The sequence below is a fragment of the Camelus dromedarius genome, chromosome 29, assembly GCF_036321535.1.
Source record: "Camelus dromedarius isolate mCamDro1 chromosome 29, mCamDro1.pat, whole genome shotgun sequence".
NCBI classification, from domain to species: Eukaryota; Metazoa; Chordata; class Mammalia; order Artiodactyla; family Camelidae; genus Camelus; species Camelus dromedarius.
In genome coordinates this window covers 22,030,831-22,052,893 of record NC_087464.1, presented here as the reverse complement: position 1 = coordinate 22,052,893, position 22,063 = coordinate 22,030,831, and the positions used below count along the sequence as shown (strand labels likewise).

Here is a 22,063-nt window from a genome sequence, read left to right as displayed (position 1 = left end):
CTGACATGTGTCAAATGTACATTCAATTGTAATATTCTTTTATCAAAAAAAAGCAAAGAATATGCTGCAAGAACATCATTTAACAGCGTTTTGATAACATTCACTCCCCAAATATAGGAATGGATGAGGCAAGATAAAGTGTAATACAACAAAACCTCTGCTAAACTCAAAGTTTACCTGAAAGATTAAAGAAAAACAAACATATAGAAAGATAGGACATTTTGTTTTTAATCAGTCAAAAAAGAAAAGAATTCTGGACAATGTCAAATTCCACACACCATAATGCTATAGTTACACATTAAATATAATTACTATCTATACATATGCAAAAATATAAAGTTCTATTTCATACAATAAAACCCTTTATAGAAACCATTTTAAAATTAAGCAGAACTTCTCAACATTAACATGTGAGGTATAAGTCCTTCTAAGGTTCCTTTAAAGGTTTTAAAACAAAATACTAAATCTAAGAACAATGTCCTTCTGTCAGTTCCCAAATTAAATCTACTTAAAACAAAACAAAAATTGATAGCTCAGTCACATACTACTTAAATAATATTGTTCAGGCATCTCTAAAATCCTCCATTTTTTCAAGTATGGAAACAGAACGCAAATATTCCACAATACAGGACTAAACAGATTGAATACTTTGTCATACGGCACAATATTGTTTCATTTCTTCAATATATTTTGAAATAAATATCAGGTTTTTGTTTTATTTTTCTTTAGAAGGCCAAAACCATAATGTACATTAAGATAATTCTGACTGTGGTAAGACTTAAGAGTGTAAAATATAACATCAATACTTTATCACAAAAGTAAAGCTGGTAACAAACTATAAAAGGAGCTAATACTCTACTCAGATATACCCAGGGATTAAAGCTCATCGTGATAGAAATATTCATCATGAAGCTGTCTGCCATAATCCGTGGCTTCACTGGTAAGAAACAAGTCCTGGTTCTCCAGAATCTCTGCTTCAGAGAGCTTTCTGTCACTATTCAAATCCATTTCATCAATTAGATGAAGAGCCTTTAAAACAGAACAAAAAGGTGCCAAGTGTAATTAAGTATTTCAGGAAGGTCATCACATTTTAGTGTGGTTTGATTTGTCAAAACCATTGAGGTATGCCCAGTACTCATTACTGTCTAAGTATCTAAAAATATTAAACATTTGACTGGGTCTGTCTACAGTGTTTCTGTAGTGTTACCTACAGAAAAGCGTTACCTCTTTTCTTAATTTCTGCTGAGTTCTGCCTCCTTCCAACTCAAATCCAATGCAGGATTATCTCAAAAGTTGAGCAAAATCAATATAATCCATTTTGAGCCCCTATATGTAAACACAAACTTTATTCTGTTCACTGTACTATCAAATTAATACACGATGCAATCTTAACTTCCTTGTCTTCTTGACAATCTAAAACAATCTAAAACAGATCAAGAAATAGCAATCTATTGATCCTAAATAAATAACTCCATTATTTCTTTCTTTGGCTTAAAATTCTGAGTTTCCTTTATTATCAACAGCACCAACTTGGGGGTGAAACAGTTATTCTGCAACACTCACCTCTTCTTGTGCAATGCCCTGATTATTGGGTACCACCCAAGACAACAGCTCTTGGGGATCAAGCCTGCCATCGGCATCTTTGTCATAATCATTCAGGAATCTATCTTTCTCAACAAGTATCCACTCTGGATCTTCATTTGCTGCTTAATATATTAAAAAACAAACAAACAACAACAAACAACAGCCCAAATATGCATACACAAGAATATCACATTAATCCACTAAGAAGGCTGGTACGGCTCTAGAATAAAGGAAATTAATTTACAGCTTATCACATAAAGGAAGCCCAAAGAATTAGAACTACTTAACTGAAAAGTCCTGAAATAAGTACCAACTCTATAGTAATTTTCAAAAGTGATACATAAGTCTAAAGGACTCAGAGTTTTAAAATTATTGCATATTATCACAAACTAGTAACTTCGTTAACTGCAGCTACTTGTTCTGATACAGTTTTCCCAAGTTTGAGCTGGGTAATGTTTTTATGTACATCATGTGACTAAAAGTTGCTGTGTGTTCTTATAAGGTAATGCCACCTATAATTTTAAAGTGACATTTACATGAAGTGACGCTTTTAAGCAACAATTTTGAAAAGACAGCTGCTTATAGGAAAGCTGCACATACACACTCCTCCAATTTCACTCAGTAAGCCACCTTCCAGTCTATACCAGTATTTACAGTATTTTATATTTTCTTCTTTTAAGATCTACACACAAAGGTGCAGAAGTCTGTTTAAAAATAACCTTTACTTCCTCACCCATTTGAATAGATAATTACATTATATTTGTTTGAAAAGGAGGAAAAATGCTTGGATTTAGATGTGGAACTAAAAGCGAGCAAAACAGCATTCTCAGGTAAGATATCAGGCCCTTTGCATCATTTGTATTTTATTTCACTTGGCAGAACAAGTAGGAATCAGGCCCAGTTCCTCCTGCTCCATTTTCCTCTGTCAAACAGAGCTCTCAATGGGCAAGACTGTCTTTCAATTTCTTTTTTTCTCCCCCTCCTTCCACACATCCCTAGGCTACTTACTCGGATCCCGTCTGTAGTCACCAAGAAATTCTTCCAAACTCACAAATCCATCACCATTTTTGTCGTGTTCTTCTAAAGCCTCTTGAATGACAAACTCCTATTGCATGTTCACACGCAAAAATCAGTCACAAAAGGTTCAATCCCACCACCTGAATCGACCCTACTACAGAACTTCTTTAGGAACAATCATCTTGGTTGTGCATACTGGCAAGATGATCTTTCAAGACATTGGAATTTAAAAGCAAGAATAAACCCCCAAATGTTAAGCAGCTTTAAATTCAACACCCTTAAGCTTCTGCTACTGAAAACTCCTCTTCACCCTCCTGAACAACCTCAGCACTAATTCACTCCTGTTTTCTGCATATTACCTTCCTTCTGAAGAATGACGTACCTTACTACCTCTGTCTTTAATTCTCTTTCCCACCAATCTCAACAACCCCAAAAGGACCCTTATATTAGATGTCTTTGCTTAGAACTGTTGTTCTACCCCCAGGCCTGAAATGGGTCAGTCCCCTGTAAAATCGCAACCTCCTTGCTTCCTCTTCTATCAGATCTAACCCCATCCACCCCAAACTGCCCCCAAATCTGTTCCTCGCTCTTATTAAGGCTTCTTATCAACCAATCCTCTCTGACCCAAAGATCACACCTTTTCTAGTTATGCTTGACCCAAGATGACTGGTTTAATGGCCAGCTGCTTCAGTACTTCCCTTATTAATTCCTATATCCCTTTGTACCCTTTTCTTATGCCAATCCCCACCCTGTACATCAGACCTGAATCACCTTCTCCTTTATTTCAGAATCATAAAGTCTAAAAAAGAAAGATTAAAAAAATAGAAACCTAGTCCTTGTAAATGAATTTTTTTGCCATTTCAATGGGCTCACTACAACTAGGAAGTCTCTCTCTGCCTCGGTTTCCCTAACACAGACTGTACAGCTGTTTTTTGAAAACTCCACTTTCTTTGCGCCTTACCCCAACTCTCTCCAACATTCTCTTGGCAAAGACCCTCCTATTCTTCTAAACGTGGTACGGGTGTTCTGAAATGCTGCCTTGTTTTCCAGCATTGCATCCTCCAACCTTTACCTTTATTTTTATGCCTCTTCCTCTCATCCTTCTCCTTGATCTCAGGAGTTAAAGCTCCTTATCCCTCTTCTCCAGGGTGAAGCCGTCAGCTGTCTTCCTAGATCTCTTACTCTACCATTTCCTGAGTGCTTTATTTCACTCTTAACCCCAGCCTTTCCCAAGGCTGCAGTCTCTTCTCTAACGGCTCCTTCTTCTATGCCTTTAAATACATTCAAGTCCCCACGACTTTGCTGCACTCTCTAACTACATCCTGGTTTCTTCTCCTCCATGGGTTACTTCTACTGCTCTCATTTCTTCATACCTGCTGCTGCCCAAATATCTTTCAATCTGGATTCCAGCATCACAACTAGAATGAAATACATTCTCAAAAGTCTCCAAATCTAATCAAATCCAGGGGCTTTATCTACACCTGTATGAAATAATACTTAATCTCCTGAAATTACAATCTGGTATTTCATGTGTATGAGCATGTGTGTATATAGGATTCTTCTGGAACAGAGCACATTGTTTGCATCACATTTTCAAAGAACTCTGTGCTCCAATAAAAGAATCACTGATCAAAATGATTATGCCTCCATTCAAGTAATCCTCTTGGAAAACAACAGACTTATTTCAATAATGTTGCCTTGGTTAAAATAATTTTTGTAACTACATGAATGAAAATGTCTTCGTAGAATCACATAGTTGATCTTGTACCCCTGCCTTTTCCTATATCAAATACAACCTTAAAGGAAAAAGAAATACACGAAAACAACTAAGGTAAACAGGAATTCGTGAAGCTGCTCTGAATGAGATGCCACTTTATGATCACACATCTCATACGCTGCCATCAACTCCAAATCAGCATGAAGAGCATCGCTCCCTGTCCTGACATACCCCATTCTGCAATGGCACCACCTCTGCATCACTGCTACCCAAGCCCCAAACTTCACAGTCGTCTCTGACTCTTGCCCCTTCCCTTCTTGTGCTTAGTCAGTCAACATTCCTGTTTATACTTTCTTCAAAATATTGCTCAAGGCTATCTAATTCCAATGCCAGCCTTGCATTTCAGGGCCGTAACCACAATGCCTAAATTACCTCATTGCTTTCACTGGTCATCTCCCTGCTTGTTTTTCAGTTCTTCCTTATTCCTCAGTTAATCAAGACCCAACATCCTCTGCCCACCATGCTAGGGCCCAATTAACTTGTCTTAACTTAGTTTTGGCACTTAGAACAAATTGTGCCCAGCAGTGTTCTTGAACTAGGTCATGTATTTCATGCCAAGTGAGAAATCAGAACCCTCACAATCAGAAGCAAGAGAAGTGGTACTAATGTTGGTGTCTTGCCACTGAGCTATAGAGAAAAACCAACCTGCAGCCTTGCCGTCAAGGCAGCAGCATCTGACAGACCCATTAAACAAAAAACTCCTTCTTTCCTCCCTGAAATATCCAGGGAACCAGGCCACACAGCTGGAGGCTGATGCCAGGCAACAGACCTCACCATAAATGTTCAGTCTATTTCTTAAAAGCTATTTTTTATATTAATCTTTATCCTCCAACATGATAGTTTCTGCTTTCAAGAAGCTTAACAAGTCATAGCAGGGACTTAATGTTGAGTTAAACCTAGAGTACAACAAAATTTTGAAGAGCTGATACTTCTGTTAAGTACTAAACAGATGAGAGGACTCATTATGCGTAAAGTTGCAAAAACATTATTAGTTGTTAGCAGCTGGACCCTCCGTCCCACCCCCTACACCTCATGAAAAGTGATCCAAGTGGGATACGTTTTCCCAGAACAAAAGTTTTTACAACTGATTTTGTAAACTAAATAGGAAGTTCTGTTACTAATATTGAAAAACCAGTGAAATGTCTGAAAGCTACAAAAGGACAAGGAAGGCACTGAAGATAATGTGGTTTATGAAAGAGAAGCTAACATGTTGCAGAGATTAAAAAAAAAACCTCGTTCCTTACCTTCTACTTCCCATAAGCACCCCCGCCTCACCAGAACAACTCCTGCTTCCCCTCCTGATCTTAAGCCAGGAAAAGTTTGGGTCTTCCTTTCTCCCCAAATTCTGTTTGCTATACAATTCATTTTCATTACTTTGTAAAAGCAAGTTTTAAAGTTCTGGTCACTCAATAATGATCTGGAAATTTCTCTTCCTTACCGTCATATAATCGACTTCTTCAGGGTGCTCAAAAGCAATGAACTCTTCGAGATTCAAACCAGGATCTGAATCCTGGTTAGCTTTTTCAAATCGCTTCTTGTCCTTTAAATGAAGCTTTGAAAATTAAATATTGAACATGTTTAAAGGTCTCATCCATACCATAACATCATTAAAACATTTTTTAAAATTCAAATTACGTGAAATCTAAAGTACATTTACATCCATGATCATATTTTATCTTCACATCATGCCTCTGAAGGTAAGCTGGGCAAATAACAACATTTATTAGAAGCCAGATAGAGACATAGACTCTAGAGTCAGCGAGACGCAGATCTGAATTCCAGCAGTGCCACTTACTGGCTTGTTATTTAGGGCAAATTTTTTAACCTCTCTGTAGCCCAACTATACAATTGGGATAATCTAACACCAAAAGCAACAGAAGCAAAAGTAAACAAGTTAGGCTACATCAAAACTAAAAGGCTTCTGCTCAACAAAGGAAACCATCAACAGAATGAGAGCCACTGAATGGGAGAAAATATTTGCAAATCATGTATCTGATAAGAAATTAATATCCCCAAAATATAAAGAACTCAAACAACTCAGTAGCAAAAAAAAAAATAAAAAACAAATAGTCTGACTAAAAAAATGGGCAGATCTGAATAGACATTTTCCAAAGAAGACATATAGATGGCCAACAGTTATATGAAAAGATGCTGAACATCATAAACCATCAGGGGAATGCATATTAAAATTACAATGAGCTATCATCTGACACCTGGCTGTTTGAAAAAAGAGACAAGAAATAATGAGTGTTGGTAAGGACATGGAGGAAAAGAAACCTCTGTACACTTTTGGTTGGAATGTAAATTGATACAGCCACTATGGAAGACAGTACGGAAATTCCTCCAAAATTAAAAATGGAGCTATCATCTCATCAAGCAATCCCACTTCTGGGTATTTATCCAAAGAAAATGAAAACACTAACTCAACTAACCCAAAAGATATATGAACTATGTATGTTCACTGCAGCACTATTTACAATAGCCAACACATGGAAACGACCTATATCCACTGATGGATAAACGGGTAAAGAAATTATGGTATATATAAAGTGGAATATTATTCAGCCATAAAAAGAGTAAAATCTTGCCATTGAGACAACATGAAGGAAACTCAAAAGCATTGTGCTAAGTGAAATAAGTCAGAGAAATACAAATATTGTATGATCTCTTATATGTGGAATTTAAAAACAAACGAACAAACCAGCCCCCAAATAAAGCTCAAGGAAACAGAGAACAGACTGGTGGTTGCCAGAGGTTTGGGGGGTGGGGTGGGGAGGTGAAAGAAATGGGTTAACTTTTTTTTTTAGTTCAAATAAATTGAATAATTTATAATAAAATAAATAAGAAAAAATCTCTATTAAGCAATTGGGATGAGAATTCCTATCAAGCAGTGAGTAAACCTTAAGCATTAGGAATTTAATAAATGGCATACTACTATTATTGATAGAAAAATTGAGATTAAAATGATTTATTGAAAGAGATGTCAGAAATATAGCTAAAATATGTACTAGCTTCTTTAACAACCTCAATACTTTTTTGAATGCTCCAAAAGCAATACATTTAGAGTGTGTATTAATTCTCGGTATATCTATTTCTAATTGTTTCTGGTCTTCAAAGTTACTTTTCAAAAATATATTAACAGGTTTCAAGAAGTAGTCTTCTTATAGAATACTTTTGGTAAATGTACATATTTGGAAGTCTACTCTTTGTAGGATCTTTATAGTGCTAATTTTATATGTCCAGATAAAATGCATCAAAGGCCGGAGTTAAACACTACCCTTTCTACTTCCTCAAGCCCATCTTCCTAATTTCCCCCCCAAGCACATTATAGCAGGAAATCAAGAAGTAGCAGCTAGTAGGGACAAAGCAGCTTTTAATGAATTTCTCAAAGGTAATTCTGTAATCAAGAGCCTTGGAAGCCAACAGTGGCATATTGCTAGTCCTACATAAATCCTATTTTGAAAATTTCTGGGAATAACTTTCCTTTCCATAAACTGATGTGTATTAAATTGCACATTAAAAAAAACATAATTTCAAATATTTTAGAAGCTTTTAATTGATGCGTTTCACTGTTGAAAAGAAATGCTCTTTTTAGATTTTTAGAATAATAGAGGTTAGACAGCAATCATTTGCCAAAACACTAGTTCTTTTACGACGATGACTGGTTTACACTGGAGAGGCTCCCTTCCTTCCCCAAAGAATCTGTCTTTCAAACATCCAGATTCCACTAGCCAGTTATGGTCACTGAAATCATGACAGGGAAAAAAAACCCCAAAACAAAAAACAACTTGTTTCCAAATAGCTGATTTTAACTTAATGTTTCATAATTTTAAATACACCAAATAATTAAATAGATGAAATAATTTACATGTTGTATTCAGGTTTAACGGGGGGGGGGGTGGTGATGAGGAGTAGAAAAACAAGAACTTGAGATACTTCGTCAAGTCAATCAAGCTCTTTCTGAATAAATCACTATTCAAAATACTAAGTACTTAGATCTCCTTATGAAAGAACCCTTCAATTTGGAGCAAAAAGGTCCATGTTTCAGCAGAGGGAGCTGAATTTGGCCAAATTTGCCTATGGAAAGAAAGGATCTCTTTCAACAGCTGAGATTTCTTAAAAAAAAAAAAATTCTGGTTTACATTTCTAAGATTTTTTTTAAATAAAATGAAATAAAGTGATTTTCAAAAGTGGTTTTATTCATGGTCATTTGAAGAACACAATTTAAGAGCGACTCATATTAAAGAAGCCAAGACACAGAAAGACTATTTTTCCAAAGTGGCAAATTTCTAAAAGATAACAACAAAAAAGACTGATCGTTTCATAAAACCTCAACATTTTTTTTCCTTCTGTATAAAAACCTTGTGTGCTAGTGGAGGGTAGACAGTGCTACACACAGTAAGTAAAAAGACAGAAACTACCAGAATCATTTATTTTTGTATTGTAATAGAAGCTTGTGAAGAACAAAACTGCCATCTTTTGGTAGACTAAAGATTTTACATGAGAAAATATATAACCCGTGATACCAGAACAAAAGTCTAGGTCTTAAAAATTCTGATTAGCTACACGCAAGATTATATCTTACATAAATAAACATTGCTTGCACATGCACATTCAGCAGCTGGCTTTAGAAGTTAGAGCAATTGAGCTTTTGCCAGGTAGGTCCTCAAACTTTAATTATACTACTTAAAAGTGCTGACTGTACTTGTTCATCAGATCATAAAGAAACACTTTTTCAGAAATTTCACAGCCTGAGAGGGTCATTATTCCAGGTTATCACTATTCTCTCTATGAAAACGTTAAACATAAGATAAAATTCAGCCATCAAATTGATTTTTGGTTTTTCATGGGCTTCCATAGAGGAACATTTTATTTTATTTAGATACCCAGTTACTTTGTATGATTCTTTTATTTATGGTAAAATGTTTAATCTGTAACTTTGATTAAGACTGATTGATTCTTCATCCTTGATTTTTTATTTTGAAGAATAATGCAACTGCTTCTGGGTTCATCTTTACACTCCACACCCACCTTTAGTGGGTTTTATATATATATAATTCTAATCAAGTATTATTAATAGAACTTCATGCAGAGACATATTCCTGTGTTGTCAAAGAATAACCAATTGGACTTCCATTGAGAAGTGTTCATTTTAGGGAGCCATCAATTCCTTTAGGCTATCAAGGTCCATATAATTCATTTTTTAAAAGTAGAGTCGTATAATCAACATGTACTGAGTACTTGGATGGGGAACATAGCATTAGAACCAGACATATTTTCAAAGAAAAACTGTTTATAAACAGTTTGTATTAAATGAGTCATGTATGTCTTCAAAGTGAAGATTTTCTTCTCAACACCATCATGCATTATTACACCACAACCCCACCCCTACCCCGGAAGAATATAGATTTCAAAAACCACACACACGTTTATTATTTTTTGATGGGATCATAATTATATCTTTTGAGTGCCAAAAGGGAAAAAAAAATTCTAGTAAGATTTTAAAGGACTGTATTTAGCTTCTGTGTTGTTCACTGGCAGGGAAGTCAGAACATCATACCATGGTTTGGTTTTAGAAAAGTCTCAGAATTCATATGATGCTCTTAAGGTGAGTTAATTCCTACAGCATAGGAGAATAACTAGTAGACAGACAAATCCTAAATCTCATTATCATCATTTGTTTTCTTTTTAGCACTAAACAGTGAAAAGACTGATTTATACTCTTTTCAGTCTGCTTTAAGACCCAATAAGGAGAAAAAAAGGAAAACAAGATGTTTTTTCCCTATAAATTAAATACTAACTAATCTAAAGCTGATATAGTTATCAAATGCCTAAACAACTTTTAAAAACTGACTGTATGTAAATTTTAAACATATGTGAAGTTTGCAACAAAGTGTTTGGTTTCATTTTTTCCACATATATAAAACTCTATTAAAAAAAAGTCTTAAAGAGTTCCTACTGGGGTGAGGGGTGGGAAGAGATAGACTGGGATTTCAAAATTGTAGAATAGATAAACAAGATTATACTGTATAGCACAGGGAAATATATACAAGATCTTATGGTAGCTCACAGAGAAAGGAATGTGACAATGAATGTATATATGTTCATGTATAATTGAAAGATTGTGCTCTACACTGGAATGACACAACATTGTAAAATTATTATAAATCAATAAAAAAAGTTAAAAAAAAAAGAGTTCCTACTAATTACTAAATACAAAGTCTTTAAAAGTTCCTGTTAATTCCTAAATATCATTTTCCTCAACTCTGCTTAAGAAATATACTTCAAAAAATTAAACCATGAGCTACAACAGAACTCATAGTGATACTGAATCCTCAAAAATAAATTATTTTAAACAGTGCAGCCACTAAGGTAGACAGTATTGCCATTCTTCAAAAAATTAAAAACAGAATTACTATATGATCTAGCAATTCCACTTCCAAAGAATTAAAGGCAAGGTATCTAAGAGATATGTGTACACCCATGTTCATAACAGCATTACTCACAAAGCCAAAAAGCTGCAGCAACCCACTGTCCACTGATTGATGAGTGGATAAACAAAATGTGATACAAAATACAATGGAATTTTATTGTCTTTAAAAGGAAATTCTGACACATACTACAACATGGATGAACACTGAGAATGGTTAAGTGAAATAAGCTAGTCACAAGAAAACAAACACTATATGGCTCCACTTATATGAGGTACCCAGAGTAGCTGAATTCAGAGACAGAGAAAGTAGAGCAGTGGTTGCCAGCGGCTGGGTCAAGGGGAAATGAGGTGTTGTTTAATGGGTTTAGTTTCAGTTTTGCAAAAGGAAAGGAATTCTGGAGACTGGTTGCCTAACAATGTGAATGTACTAGACAATATTGAACTGTACACTTAAAAATGGTCAAAATGGTAAATTTTGTTAGGTGTATTTTACCACAACTTAAAAAAAACTCTGAAGTGTTATTTTATATAAAATTATGTGCTTAAAAATGGGATTGGGCCTCTATAGTCTTAATAAATGATATAAAATCAATTGTTCAGTAATATAAAAAATAAAATATTGATACATATTCAAAATGCACTAAAAAAGCAACTCTGGAAAGGAGGACAAATGATGCAGCCGAGAAACACAGATGCAAGGATAACTGAGGTGGTCCACAGCAAGAGTCCTAAATCTGGCCAGAAAGGAAACCATCAAGATGATCACTGGAGTGGAACCGGTGATTGCCCAGAGAACAAGGCAATCCAGTCTATGACCTCAGACCCTCTTGTGCTCATTCATAAAGGCAGGTAAAGCAAACTGATGTGATCAAAAGGAACAGCTGGTGCACCGGTACTCACCTGCCTAAAAGACTCCTCCTCTGCATCATCCAGGGCAGTGTTCTCATCAAAGTCGATCACACGGTCGTACATCTGAATGTTGTATTCATCCCATGACACACTACCATCACTGTTTTTATCATATTCGACAAATTGCTGTTTCGCTTCTTGCATAGCATAATGTTTAAAAGACATTTGAATCCATGAACTGAGTTCACCTATGAGAATTTCCCAGAACACAGTGAATGTGACAGTAACTGTGATACCTAAGAGGAGTGAGGATTTCTAAGCCTTCTCTAAAAGAGAAAAAAAAAAAAAAAGTTTAGTGTTTACAAATAGTGAGTGAGAACTGGCCTAGCTGTATTCAAAGACATAGGAAATGATGGGGAGAGCTTTCTGGAGTCTAAGAATGTTAGAATATGTGATTATACAGAATGTAGTATGTTTTGTTTACTGAGGTATTCCAAATGCCTAGAAAACACCTGCCTCAAGAAGTATTTATTAAATAAACTACCAATTGGCCAAAATAGCACTTGATTTTTTAAAAATGTTACCCCAAAAACTGCAGATAACTTTTGCTATTACAGACCTCTCAGGAAGCAAGAATATTTTAATAACAACCCATTTACTTTAACATGTATTGGAAAAAATAATGTTCTTCATTTATGAAAGTAATATAAAGTTTTCCTTTAAAATACATTTTGCATGGAGTTGAATCAAGACTGTATTAAGGAAATAACAGGTACATAAGTATTGCCTAAATTGTGAAAAGTATTCAAGTGACTGAAGTTTGAGAAACATTGTTACAGTACATTCTTTTCAACTATGTCATAAAACATGTGTAGGAAATTTTGACAAAGTTATGGGTAGCAATTATGATTTATGCCCTTCTTGTAACACCTATCTGTCTTAACTTGGTGAAGACAGGGTAAAAATTTCTAAATCTCAAATGTCCACTTTCAGGTCAACTTCTAAAAGTCTATTCATAGAGATATTTACTGTACTGCATTATAGAAAAAAGGGGGTAGGGGAGGAAAAACATGAGTATTTGCAAGGATAGCAAGAATATACCATTTGGTTTAAAGATAATACACCATTTGGTTTAAAGAGTGTTACTCTTCTATTGGTTTGGGGAAGGTAAGGTGAATAGAAAAGTAAAGACATATTGTCTTGAAACGACAGAAGTAAGGACAGAGTAATTATGGCAACCAGGTATTGAACACTTACTATGTATCAAATCCTTTACGTACGTTGTCCCTACTCTTCAAAACAAGGCAATTAGAATCATTGTTTTACAGTTCAGGAAGGAAATTGAGGTTTGAAATTGAGGACTCACAGCTAGTAAGTAGCAGAGTCCAGATTCAAACCTATGTTTGTCTTCAAAGCCCAAACTCCTTCCACAGAACTTTGCTATCTCTTAAGAACCTGAGTTGAGTCCTGGCCCTTAAAGTGCAAACAAGCAAAATTCCCTGAGAATCCTCAAGCAGAATGATCATCATGGCATAAGGGAATACCAGAAACAGGCGTTCACACTTCAGCTCCAGAAACCAGACCAGGAAACAGGGGTTCACACCTCAGCTCTGCCATAAAGGGTAAGTTTACCCTCTCAAGGTTTTGTTTTCTCATCTGTAAAATGAAGATTTGGACTAAGTTCCTCCTAAATTTTTTAAAATGTACACTATTAAATATTTGAACATATGTAGGCCCTTATAGACAGGTACCATCAAGTCTTCCAAATCAACTTGTTTTGTGTGCTTTCTAGTGTAACCAAAGATGGGCCTATTCTTATTGAGTAATTAGTCTAAAGGTTCTGTTGTTTAAGTAGAAGGAACAAAACCTCAATATTCCTGAGGACATCAATGTGAATACTTTACTGACAATACATTAAAATTTACCAATCAGCTTGTAATTCTCTCTCCAGCAACTTCATTCTTTAGATGCCAAGCAGCATTTAAATAAGAGTTACAGCAAAACAGCTCCTGAATTTTTGTTGAGGATCAACTTGGAAAGTTGATGAATTCATCACATGAATTAATAAGAGATGACGAGAGGTAGCTGCAGCAATTTATTTAGAATAGTTTTAATAATCTGTGCATTTCATTTCTGACTCTAGAACCTACTTCAGAGCACTCAGATTTTTTATTTTAAGTGAAGGATATTAAAGACTGAATTAAGAGCAGAAGATATGGATTCTAGTCCTGTCTTTGCCACTATCTGAGCAAGGCACTTATGCCTCTGGGCTTCAGTTTCTTCATTGCTATAAAGAGAGGTGGACATAATGATTCTAAGGCCCCTATCAGCTATAATCATTTGTAATAAACGTAATTCACATGCAACAGGTCTTTTTCTACTTGCTTATAAAAAGAAACAAGTTCTTAAGATTCTAATGAAGCATATATCAAAAGAGTAATAAACCACTTAATGCCTTAAGATTTTTAGCATGTTTCTCTAAAATGAATCATACTGTTGACACCGATATAAAGGCATTGTGAGGAACAGGGCGGTTGCTCCAGGTATGACTTGCATATACCGTATAGGTCAATGATCTCTATATATTACGGAGAAAGCACTGTTACTTGGTATCCCATGTCTGAAGATTTCCAGGTATAAAACCTACTCGTCATGTCCTTTTTTCCCTCTCCAGAGTACCTCTAATTGGCTGGAATACGAGCAATCTACACTCTAACAGACACCCTGCTTAAATGTTTGTATTTCTGTCTCCTACAAAGAGATGTCTCTATTGTTAGTTGTGTAGGACGTCCTTACTTTCGGTGAGAAAGCCATCTGAGTCCAAGTCAATTTTCTTTATGATTGACTTCAGTCTTTTGTGTTGCTCTTCGGGGGTGAGTTTAACATATTCATCGACTTCTTCCTTTGGGGGATAAGCGATACACAGGGGGGTCAAGCATTACTATCAGGAGGGCAAAATGGTGGAGAAAAATAGAGCTACCAGAAGCCTCTCTTGCCGAGGAGTTTTGGGGTGACCCACACCTGCTCTCCAAGGCCCCTGCCCCCTATACACCCTCAGTGATTCTACCCCTTTCAGGGCGGGTAGAAGGGATCCAGTTTCCGGGCCGCGCTATTTTCTCAGGCTTAGAGCCCCCGGGGTCCCCCAGAGAGTGAGCGGCGCCCCGCCCGGCCCCCATTGTCAGGCTGCCCCGGCCAGGCCTCGCCCGGCCGCCCCCTTTGTCCCGGGACAAAGCCCGCGGCAGCCGCTGTGCAGGCCTGGCCGCCTCACCTGGCCGCCCAGCAGCGCCTCCCGGTCGAAGTCAGCGCGGTGCTCGCCCGGCGGATAGTGCAGCTCCTCGGCCTCCCCGGCGCCGGCTACCGCGGCGCACAGCAGCAGCAGCCCCAGCGTGGCGGGCCTCGGGCTCAGCCGCATCGCGCCGGCCGGCCGCGGACACACAGACGGAGAGGAAGGAGGCGGGCAGGGGCCCGGGCCGGCAACACGCTCCGGGGGCGGCTGCACAGAGGCGGCGCGGCGCACGAGGGGAGGGGGGAACGGAACGCGGAGGGGGCGGCGGCCGCCGTTCCTGCGCGATAATAGGATGAGGCCCGAGCAACAACTGCGGCGGTGCAGAAAGCCAGGCCGAGGCCTATATAGCCCCGTACGAGGGGCGGGGCTCCAGGCCGCGCCGCTGATTGGACCGCGCGGCGCTGGGGGCGGGCCGCGGCGATGTGGTGGTCTGCTGCTCGCCCGGAGGCTCCGGGAGGCTGGTGGTGGCGGCCGGGAGGGGAGACCCCTGCGGACGCCTTTCCTAGCGCCACGACACCCTCCCAAAAACACGCCCCCACCTTACTGCCGCCCTGTCTCTTTCCGTCAGCCTCGTTCCTGCCAGAAGCTCCCTGTCCACTCCATGTGTCCGTCCCGGCTTCCATCCATGAGAAAGGCTGGAGATTTGGGTGAAGGTACTCCAGTACCCAGGAAAACTTTGCCTTGAGGAACCAACCAACAGTATCCATTTCCCAGTCTTCAATGGATCGCTACTTATTTATTTCACCAGAGCAGGACGAACGAACCCAGGTACCAAAGCCAGATATTTGTATCTGATGCTCAGTTTCGTGACTTACAAATTTTATGACCTTCGCCAAGTTACTTAAGCTTCGAAAACCTGTTTGCTCACTTATAAAATGGACATAGTAATAAGACTACCTTAAAGAATCGTGAGGATTAAATTTAATATACATCTAGAACAGTAGCTGCCACATATGGTAAAGTGTTCAGTAAATGTAAACTTACATGAAGGTAGAAAAGCAAAAGACAATTGCCCAGAAGGAATAGCTTAGTAAGTACCTAGGAAAACTTCTGCAGTTCCTATTCCGTCTGTCTACAGGTCTGTGTGATTTCTGCACCTCATCCCGAGCACACTAAACTTAAAGAAATTTGTAGGCTGCTACTTGAGCCCTGTTCTGTCGTTGATTGCTCCACGTAGTTTCAGGCCTCTTCACACAGAGGAAGAGGCTTTCTGGGTCGTCTTTCACTTCTCACAGCTAATATTTGGCTTGGGTGCAAGAATTCTGTTCCAAACTGAAAAAACTGAGTGGGCTCAAATCCGACAAAATTCCTGAGTCAGGTTGGAATTTTATTTTAATTTTTAAAATCAGAGACCATTGAAAACTTTACAAAGAGTATGTTCAATAGGAACTTTCCAGTGTTACAAAGATCAACACAGACTGAAGTTTTAAGTTTCAGAGTGTAAGTATAGGTAGCAATTCAGGGTTGATTTCTCTAAAACAAACAATTAAAAAACAAAAAAGAAAAGAAAAGAAAAAACTTTTATTAATTTTGATCACTTTCATCACATTTTAATTTTAACTTCAGTTCTGGGTTTTGAGGCAGTCTGTGAAAAAATAAAGACTCATGTCCCCAACTCAGTTTGCACATATTATTCTCCAATAAGTACAAAGTAAAATTTGACCCATTCCTAAAATGATTCCAATTAATAGAGGTGGGATACAGGATATTATGGAAGTTCTTCTGAACTCAAAGTCTCCACAGATGGAGGTTTGGGGCCAAAGGAAATCTAATGATATCTAAAGAGGTGATGGGGTGAATAAATGTCTGAGTATCAGAAGATCAGGGTTCTGTTTTCCCTCAGCCCCTAAACAGGCTCCTTTCCATCCTTGGGCCTTTTTTTTTTTTTTTTTTTTTCATCTAGGAAAAGGATTAGGTTAACTCAGAGGATCTTAATTTGAGATCTTTGGCTGCTTATGTGGGTCCTAAGTGGTGTGATAATCTCAAAATCTTGTGCAAAATTTTGTGCATAATACACATCTGGGGTGGAGAGCAGTAGTTTTGCTTTCATCAGGGTCTTAAAAAGATCCATCTGACAGTCCCTGTAGAAGTCTTTCAGTAACTCTTCATCTCTTAAATTCTACAATTTTTATGATCTTGGCAGTTAGGATTGTTAGGAAGCAGATTATAGTAAAGACTATCCTGATCTCTCTCATCATAGTTAAGTTTTGCCTGTTCTAGAACTTTATATGGATGGCAACATACAGAATTTAAAACTACTAATCATATGCTCTTCTGCCCTGCTGGAGTCAGTTTGGTGCCACAGAAAGAACACAGACAATTTTGGAATCAGATACACAGGGTTTGAATCATCGACTTCCATAGCTCACTCCTAAGTAACCTTGAACAAATGACTTAGTCTTTTTTAACTCTATAAAAATTATAATAATAAAAACCTGTCTGATAAGTCTTATGTGAGTAAGTATATTAAATACTTGTTGTAAGGTATCGGACCCACAAAAGGGGCTCAACACTTTCAAATTTTTCTTTCTTACCCTCTGGAAAATTCCTATCCTACTCAACCTTCCAGACCCATCACAAGTATTTCCTACAGGAGGTCTTTTCTAACTTCCTGCCAGCCAAAATTGTTGGTCTCTTAAGTCTCTTAGTTCCATCATTGTTTTTTGAATGTTCCTCTGCTACAGCATTTAGCACTGTCTACTGTGACCAGTTGTTGATGTTACTAAAAGAACTTGAGAGCCTTGAGGTCAGGAACTGTGTAGTTTCACCTGTATTTCACCAGTGTCCTTACTAATAAGAGGAAGTCAATACATTTTTGTGCAATGAATGAATTCTGCTATATTGGCATTCTTTTACAAGGATGTACTATAGATAGTAGAGTTAGCTTTGAAACTATTAAAAGAGGGAATATATATTTTTGAGTTTGTTAAAATGTGTGCTGTAATGAACAGTGGCTTAAAAAACAAAGCAATAATTACTTAACATATATGGTATAGATAGTGTTATAGGCTCATGTCCACGAGAATTAATGAGATTTGGCACAATAAACAACTTATGTGGAAAGACCAACAAACTGAATGAATCTGTAGCTTTTCCAAAGTTGGAAAACAGAAGGCAAAGGAACAGAGTACAGGGCAGTAAATGAAGGAGCAATTAGACTGTATGATCACACAATTAGAGGGATTTTGTTTGTTGTTTAATCTTTCATTATTAGTCTTTTTAGGAGAGAAGATGTGAAGATTCCAGGGTTATAGTGGGGTCTTAGAAAATGACAGAAATATGTAGGTAGGTGGGTGTGTTATAATACCTAGAAAATATTTTCATTTCTAAAGAGTATTCAAAAGTATGTAAGTAGTCATACAATTATAATAACCAATTAGAAGTCATTCCAACAAATTCACTTTACCTGTTCTTTACCAAATGAGATTTCCCTAAATTATACATGGATCTGTCCCAATGATCAAATGATTAGATGTAATGAGAGCTCCATCCTCAAAAAGAAGCTATCCTCTCCATCCGGCAATTCACATTTATGGCCCTAAGCCAGTCACACGCATCTGTGGCCCTAAAGGCAGCCGAAGTGGACAGATATTAGTCAAGAGTGCCTTCCCTGACTTGCTCCCTATACTCATAGGGTGACTACATCCTGACTGACCTGGCATAATTATTAATCATGTCCTCTTTCACACTCAAACGTACCCCAGACTAGGGTGATAAACTATATAATGTCACCTCACACTCAGACTGTCCAGCCCTGTCCCAGCTCCCCTCACCAAGTCCCAGGCTTTGTTAAGCCTCAGTACCCTTTCCCACACTTTTTTTCCCTGGGTTCTCAACAATAGGTCCTTGAAGTCTTAGTCAAACACATTGGCAGTAAAAATAAAGAATACAAAGAAGGAAGGGATGCAGCTTAGCTAAAGAAGGCAGTGAAAGAAGGAGTAGACTGTTTTCTAAGAGTTTCTTACAAATTATAATGAAACTGATTTTCTTTTAGCATTGCTAAACTAGCTCTGAAGACAGCGTTCCGAGAGGAAATCCAAAATTGATATAAGAAGAGTGACTTCATGAACAGACACCACTTCCTGAACTTAGAAGTTTGGGAGTGTTTGTAGGAACAAAACTCAGGATTGCTTTATAGTCACACCACGCATTGAAGCCTTATGTGTTGTTAGATCCGACTGACAAAGAAAACATTTCTATGATTGCAACTCCATCACAAGATGGTGTTCAGGGACTTGTGAGTGATTTGTGCTTCGGGTTTTTTGGATTTATGATCAACCTCAGGTCTGTGGGCTTTTGAGGTTGATGTCCGTTAAAAAAAAAAAAAGAGATTTGTACTACAATGTACTGCAGAAACAAAGGAGTTACATAAGTAATGCAATGCTTACTTGTTTATTTTAGGAAAATCAGTATACACAAATAAGCAAAAAGAAAAAATGATCATAAATTCCATTCTTATAAATGACTGCTGTGAACATTGGTGTTGAACTTTCCACAGTTTTTTGTTATATGTACTTTTAAAGGCAGATATGCCTTATGCAAAAATAGGATACAAAGGACGCTACTACTATCAATGAAATAGCTCAAGAAAATAGAGGAGCATAGCCCAGAATGACCTACAAGGTCTGAGTACCCCTTAAAAGTCCTCAGCAAATACCCACATTCCATCCTGAGAGTTCCTATCAGTTCACTTTTGCCTGATTTGCTTTTCCTTGTCTTCCACCTCCCTGGTTGCACGCCTCCACCTCCCACCATAAATGCTGTTTTGCCAGGTCCATCTCACCTCTGGGAACATGTAATCTGTTCTGGAATTGAGAATAACAAGCTAGATCTTTGAGTCTCCCCCAAAGTATGACTCCTGGCCTCTACTCTCACATTTTACTTGTAATACCCAAAGTGAGACATATCTCACCTGCTTTGGCTAAACAAACTCCCGGCTGGCACTCACTTAGTAAGAGAGTGAAATTAAAACACAAGTCTACTGGGCGGAAAGGCAGACATGATTGTATCTGTTATTTATTCTATTAGAAAGGCCAGGTCTCGGACTCTTGCTGCTGCCCATGTCTCCTTCTAAAGTGTTCCCACCCATGTACACTGGGGAAAAAAAAAATCTGTATTCTGAAGTTGTTGATTGCAATTTTCTATGTATGTTAATTGATCAATATCATATGGTATTTTTCTGGCTTACTTCACTTAGAATGATGTTCTCCAAGTCCATCCATGTTGCTGCAAATGGCATTATTTTATTCTTTTTTATGGATGAGTAGTATTCCATTGTATGTATATACATCACATCTTCTTTATCTCTTCATCTGTTGATGGACATATAGGTGGATTCCATGTTGTGGCTAATTAATGCTGCTGTGAAACTTGGGGTGCATGTGTCTTTTCGAATTATAGTTTTCCCTGGATATTTGCCCAAAAGTGGGATGGCTGCATCATATAGTAAGTCTATTTTTAGTTTTTTAAGGAACCTCCATACCGTCCTCCACAGTAGCTGCACCAATTTACATTCCCATCAACAGTGTAGGAGGGTTTCTTTTTCTCCACACCCTCTCCATTTATTATTTGTAGACTTTTTAATGATAGCCATTCTGACTGGTGTGAGGTGGTTCCTCATTGTAGTTTTGATTTGCATTTCTCTAATAATGAACAATGTCTAGCATCTTTTCATGTGCCTGTTAGCCATCTAGACTTCCTACATCTTTGAAGCCAGCAGCATAGCATGTTGCTTCAGTTCTCACGTAACTATATCAAATCACCCTCTCCTCTACTTGTGATTTACAGTTAGGCCTACTTGCATAATCCAGAACCAAGACCTCTAAACCAGGAGGGTCTAAGTTTGGGGAGAAGGAACACTAAATTTTGTGGGTCCTTAGGTGCAATAGTTTTGGAAACCTGGGTGTTTTGGCTGTAAGAGAAACAGCACCCTCTGTTGGTCACTGGCACAAAGCATGAACTCCATCCTGTAGGACAGCACTGGATCTCACTTGTCCCACAAGTAGTTCTGTAATTATGACTTTGGTAGGGCATTCCATCAGTCTAGCAGGTTAGATGTTCTCAGATGATGGAGTATGTGATATATTAGTGAAATACAAGAGCACGAGTTCATTTCTCTTGCTTTCAAATGAGATCCTTGGTTTAGGAGCTTTAGGAGCAATGAAGTTTGCTGCAGCAGTGCAGGAAGGGATACCTGAAGCTCTAGAGGTGAGTGCCAGTTTGCTAGGTGGTAGAGAGGAGCAGAAGCATTCAGGAGGGACTAGTGTGTCACACGACGAAAGGACAGGGCAGCTGAAGGGAAGGGGACAGTTATATAATAATACCTTCCTCATATATTTATTGTGAGGCTAGATGAGAAAATAAACACTATAGCTGGTATAATCTGAGCTCTAACTGCATGCTAAGCTATTCCAAGTGCTTTCTAAAAATTGATTCATTTAATACTCACAAAAATCCATTGGAGGGGTATATCTTACTGCTCCATTTTACAGATGAGGAAAATGAAGTTTAGAGAGGCTTAGGTATTTTCTCAAGGTCATACAATTAATATGATTTGATCCCAAAGTCAGAGTCTTAACTGCTATGGGATACACTATTCTGTATTTCTATTGCATGTGGCTTCTTTACCTGGATTAAATTTAATCCATGCAAAGTGCTTCAGGGTAATGCCTACCACATGGTAAATGCTCAATAAAAGCTAAATACCTCTAGCTATCATTGTAGCACAATGATTCAAAGAGGAGTTTTGGAGTTAAACAGACCTGAGTTCAAATCCTGGCTTGGCCCCTCTCTAGCTGTTTGCTCCAAGAACAAAGGCTCTAGGGCCTTTGTTGATTTGTAAAATGGGATAAATTACCTAATTCTCAGGGTTGCTGTCAGACAAAACGAGACTATACATGTATATGTGTATATATATGTGTGTGTATATAGTCTTGCACATAGAAAATACTCAGGCAAATATAGCTAGTACTATGATTCCAGTAGTAAGGAACATCTTGGACAAAGGTCCAGGATGGGGAGAGAAAGAGGCAGAAGTGAATTCCAGGGTCTCAATATATTTTATTTTGTCTGGAGCATAGGGTAGCTGAGGAATAGCCTGGAAATGAGGCTGGTGAGG

General features: G+C 37.8%; 1 protein-coding gene across 2 annotated transcripts; it reads right to left on the bottom strand.

The window, feature by feature from the left end:
- Positions 1-204: 204 nt before the first annotated feature.
- Positions 205-15,286, bottom strand: RCN2 (reticulocalbin 2). Of its 2 annotated transcripts, none has more exons than XM_031440772.2 (7): positions 14,929-15,286; positions 14,457-14,562; positions 11,712-11,908; positions 5,817-5,930; positions 2,593-2,689; positions 1,564-1,706; positions 205-1,029 (listed from the first exon to the last, which is right to left on the bottom strand). In XM_031440772.2, the coding sequence occupies exons 1-7, from the start codon at positions 15,070-15,072 to the stop codon at positions 877-879; spliced, it is 954 nt and encodes a 317-aa protein (XP_031296632.1). In that variant the 5' UTR covers positions 15,073-15,286; the 3' UTR covers positions 205-876. The 2 variants fall into 2 exon arrangements, with proteins under 2 accessions (XP_031296632.1, XP_031296633.1); XM_031440773.2 differs by having other exon boundaries at positions 1,564-1,703; positions 14,929-15,204.
- Between the last annotated feature and the right edge of the window lie 6,777 nt (positions 15,287-22,063).

Coding starts and splice junctions, on each gene's coding strand:
- RCN2 (XM_031440772.2), bottom strand. CDS start 15,072: ATGCGGCTGAGCCCGAGGCCCGCCACGCTGGGGCTGCTGCTGCTGTGC. Junction 14,563..14,928: donor AGGCGCTGCTGGGCGGCCAG/GTGAGGCGGCCA, acceptor TATCCCCCAAAG/GAAGAAGTCGATGAATATGT. Junction 11,909..14,456: donor AGATGGCTTTCTCACCGAAA/GTAAGGACGTCC, acceptor AAATTCTCATAG/GTGAACTCAGTTCATGGATT.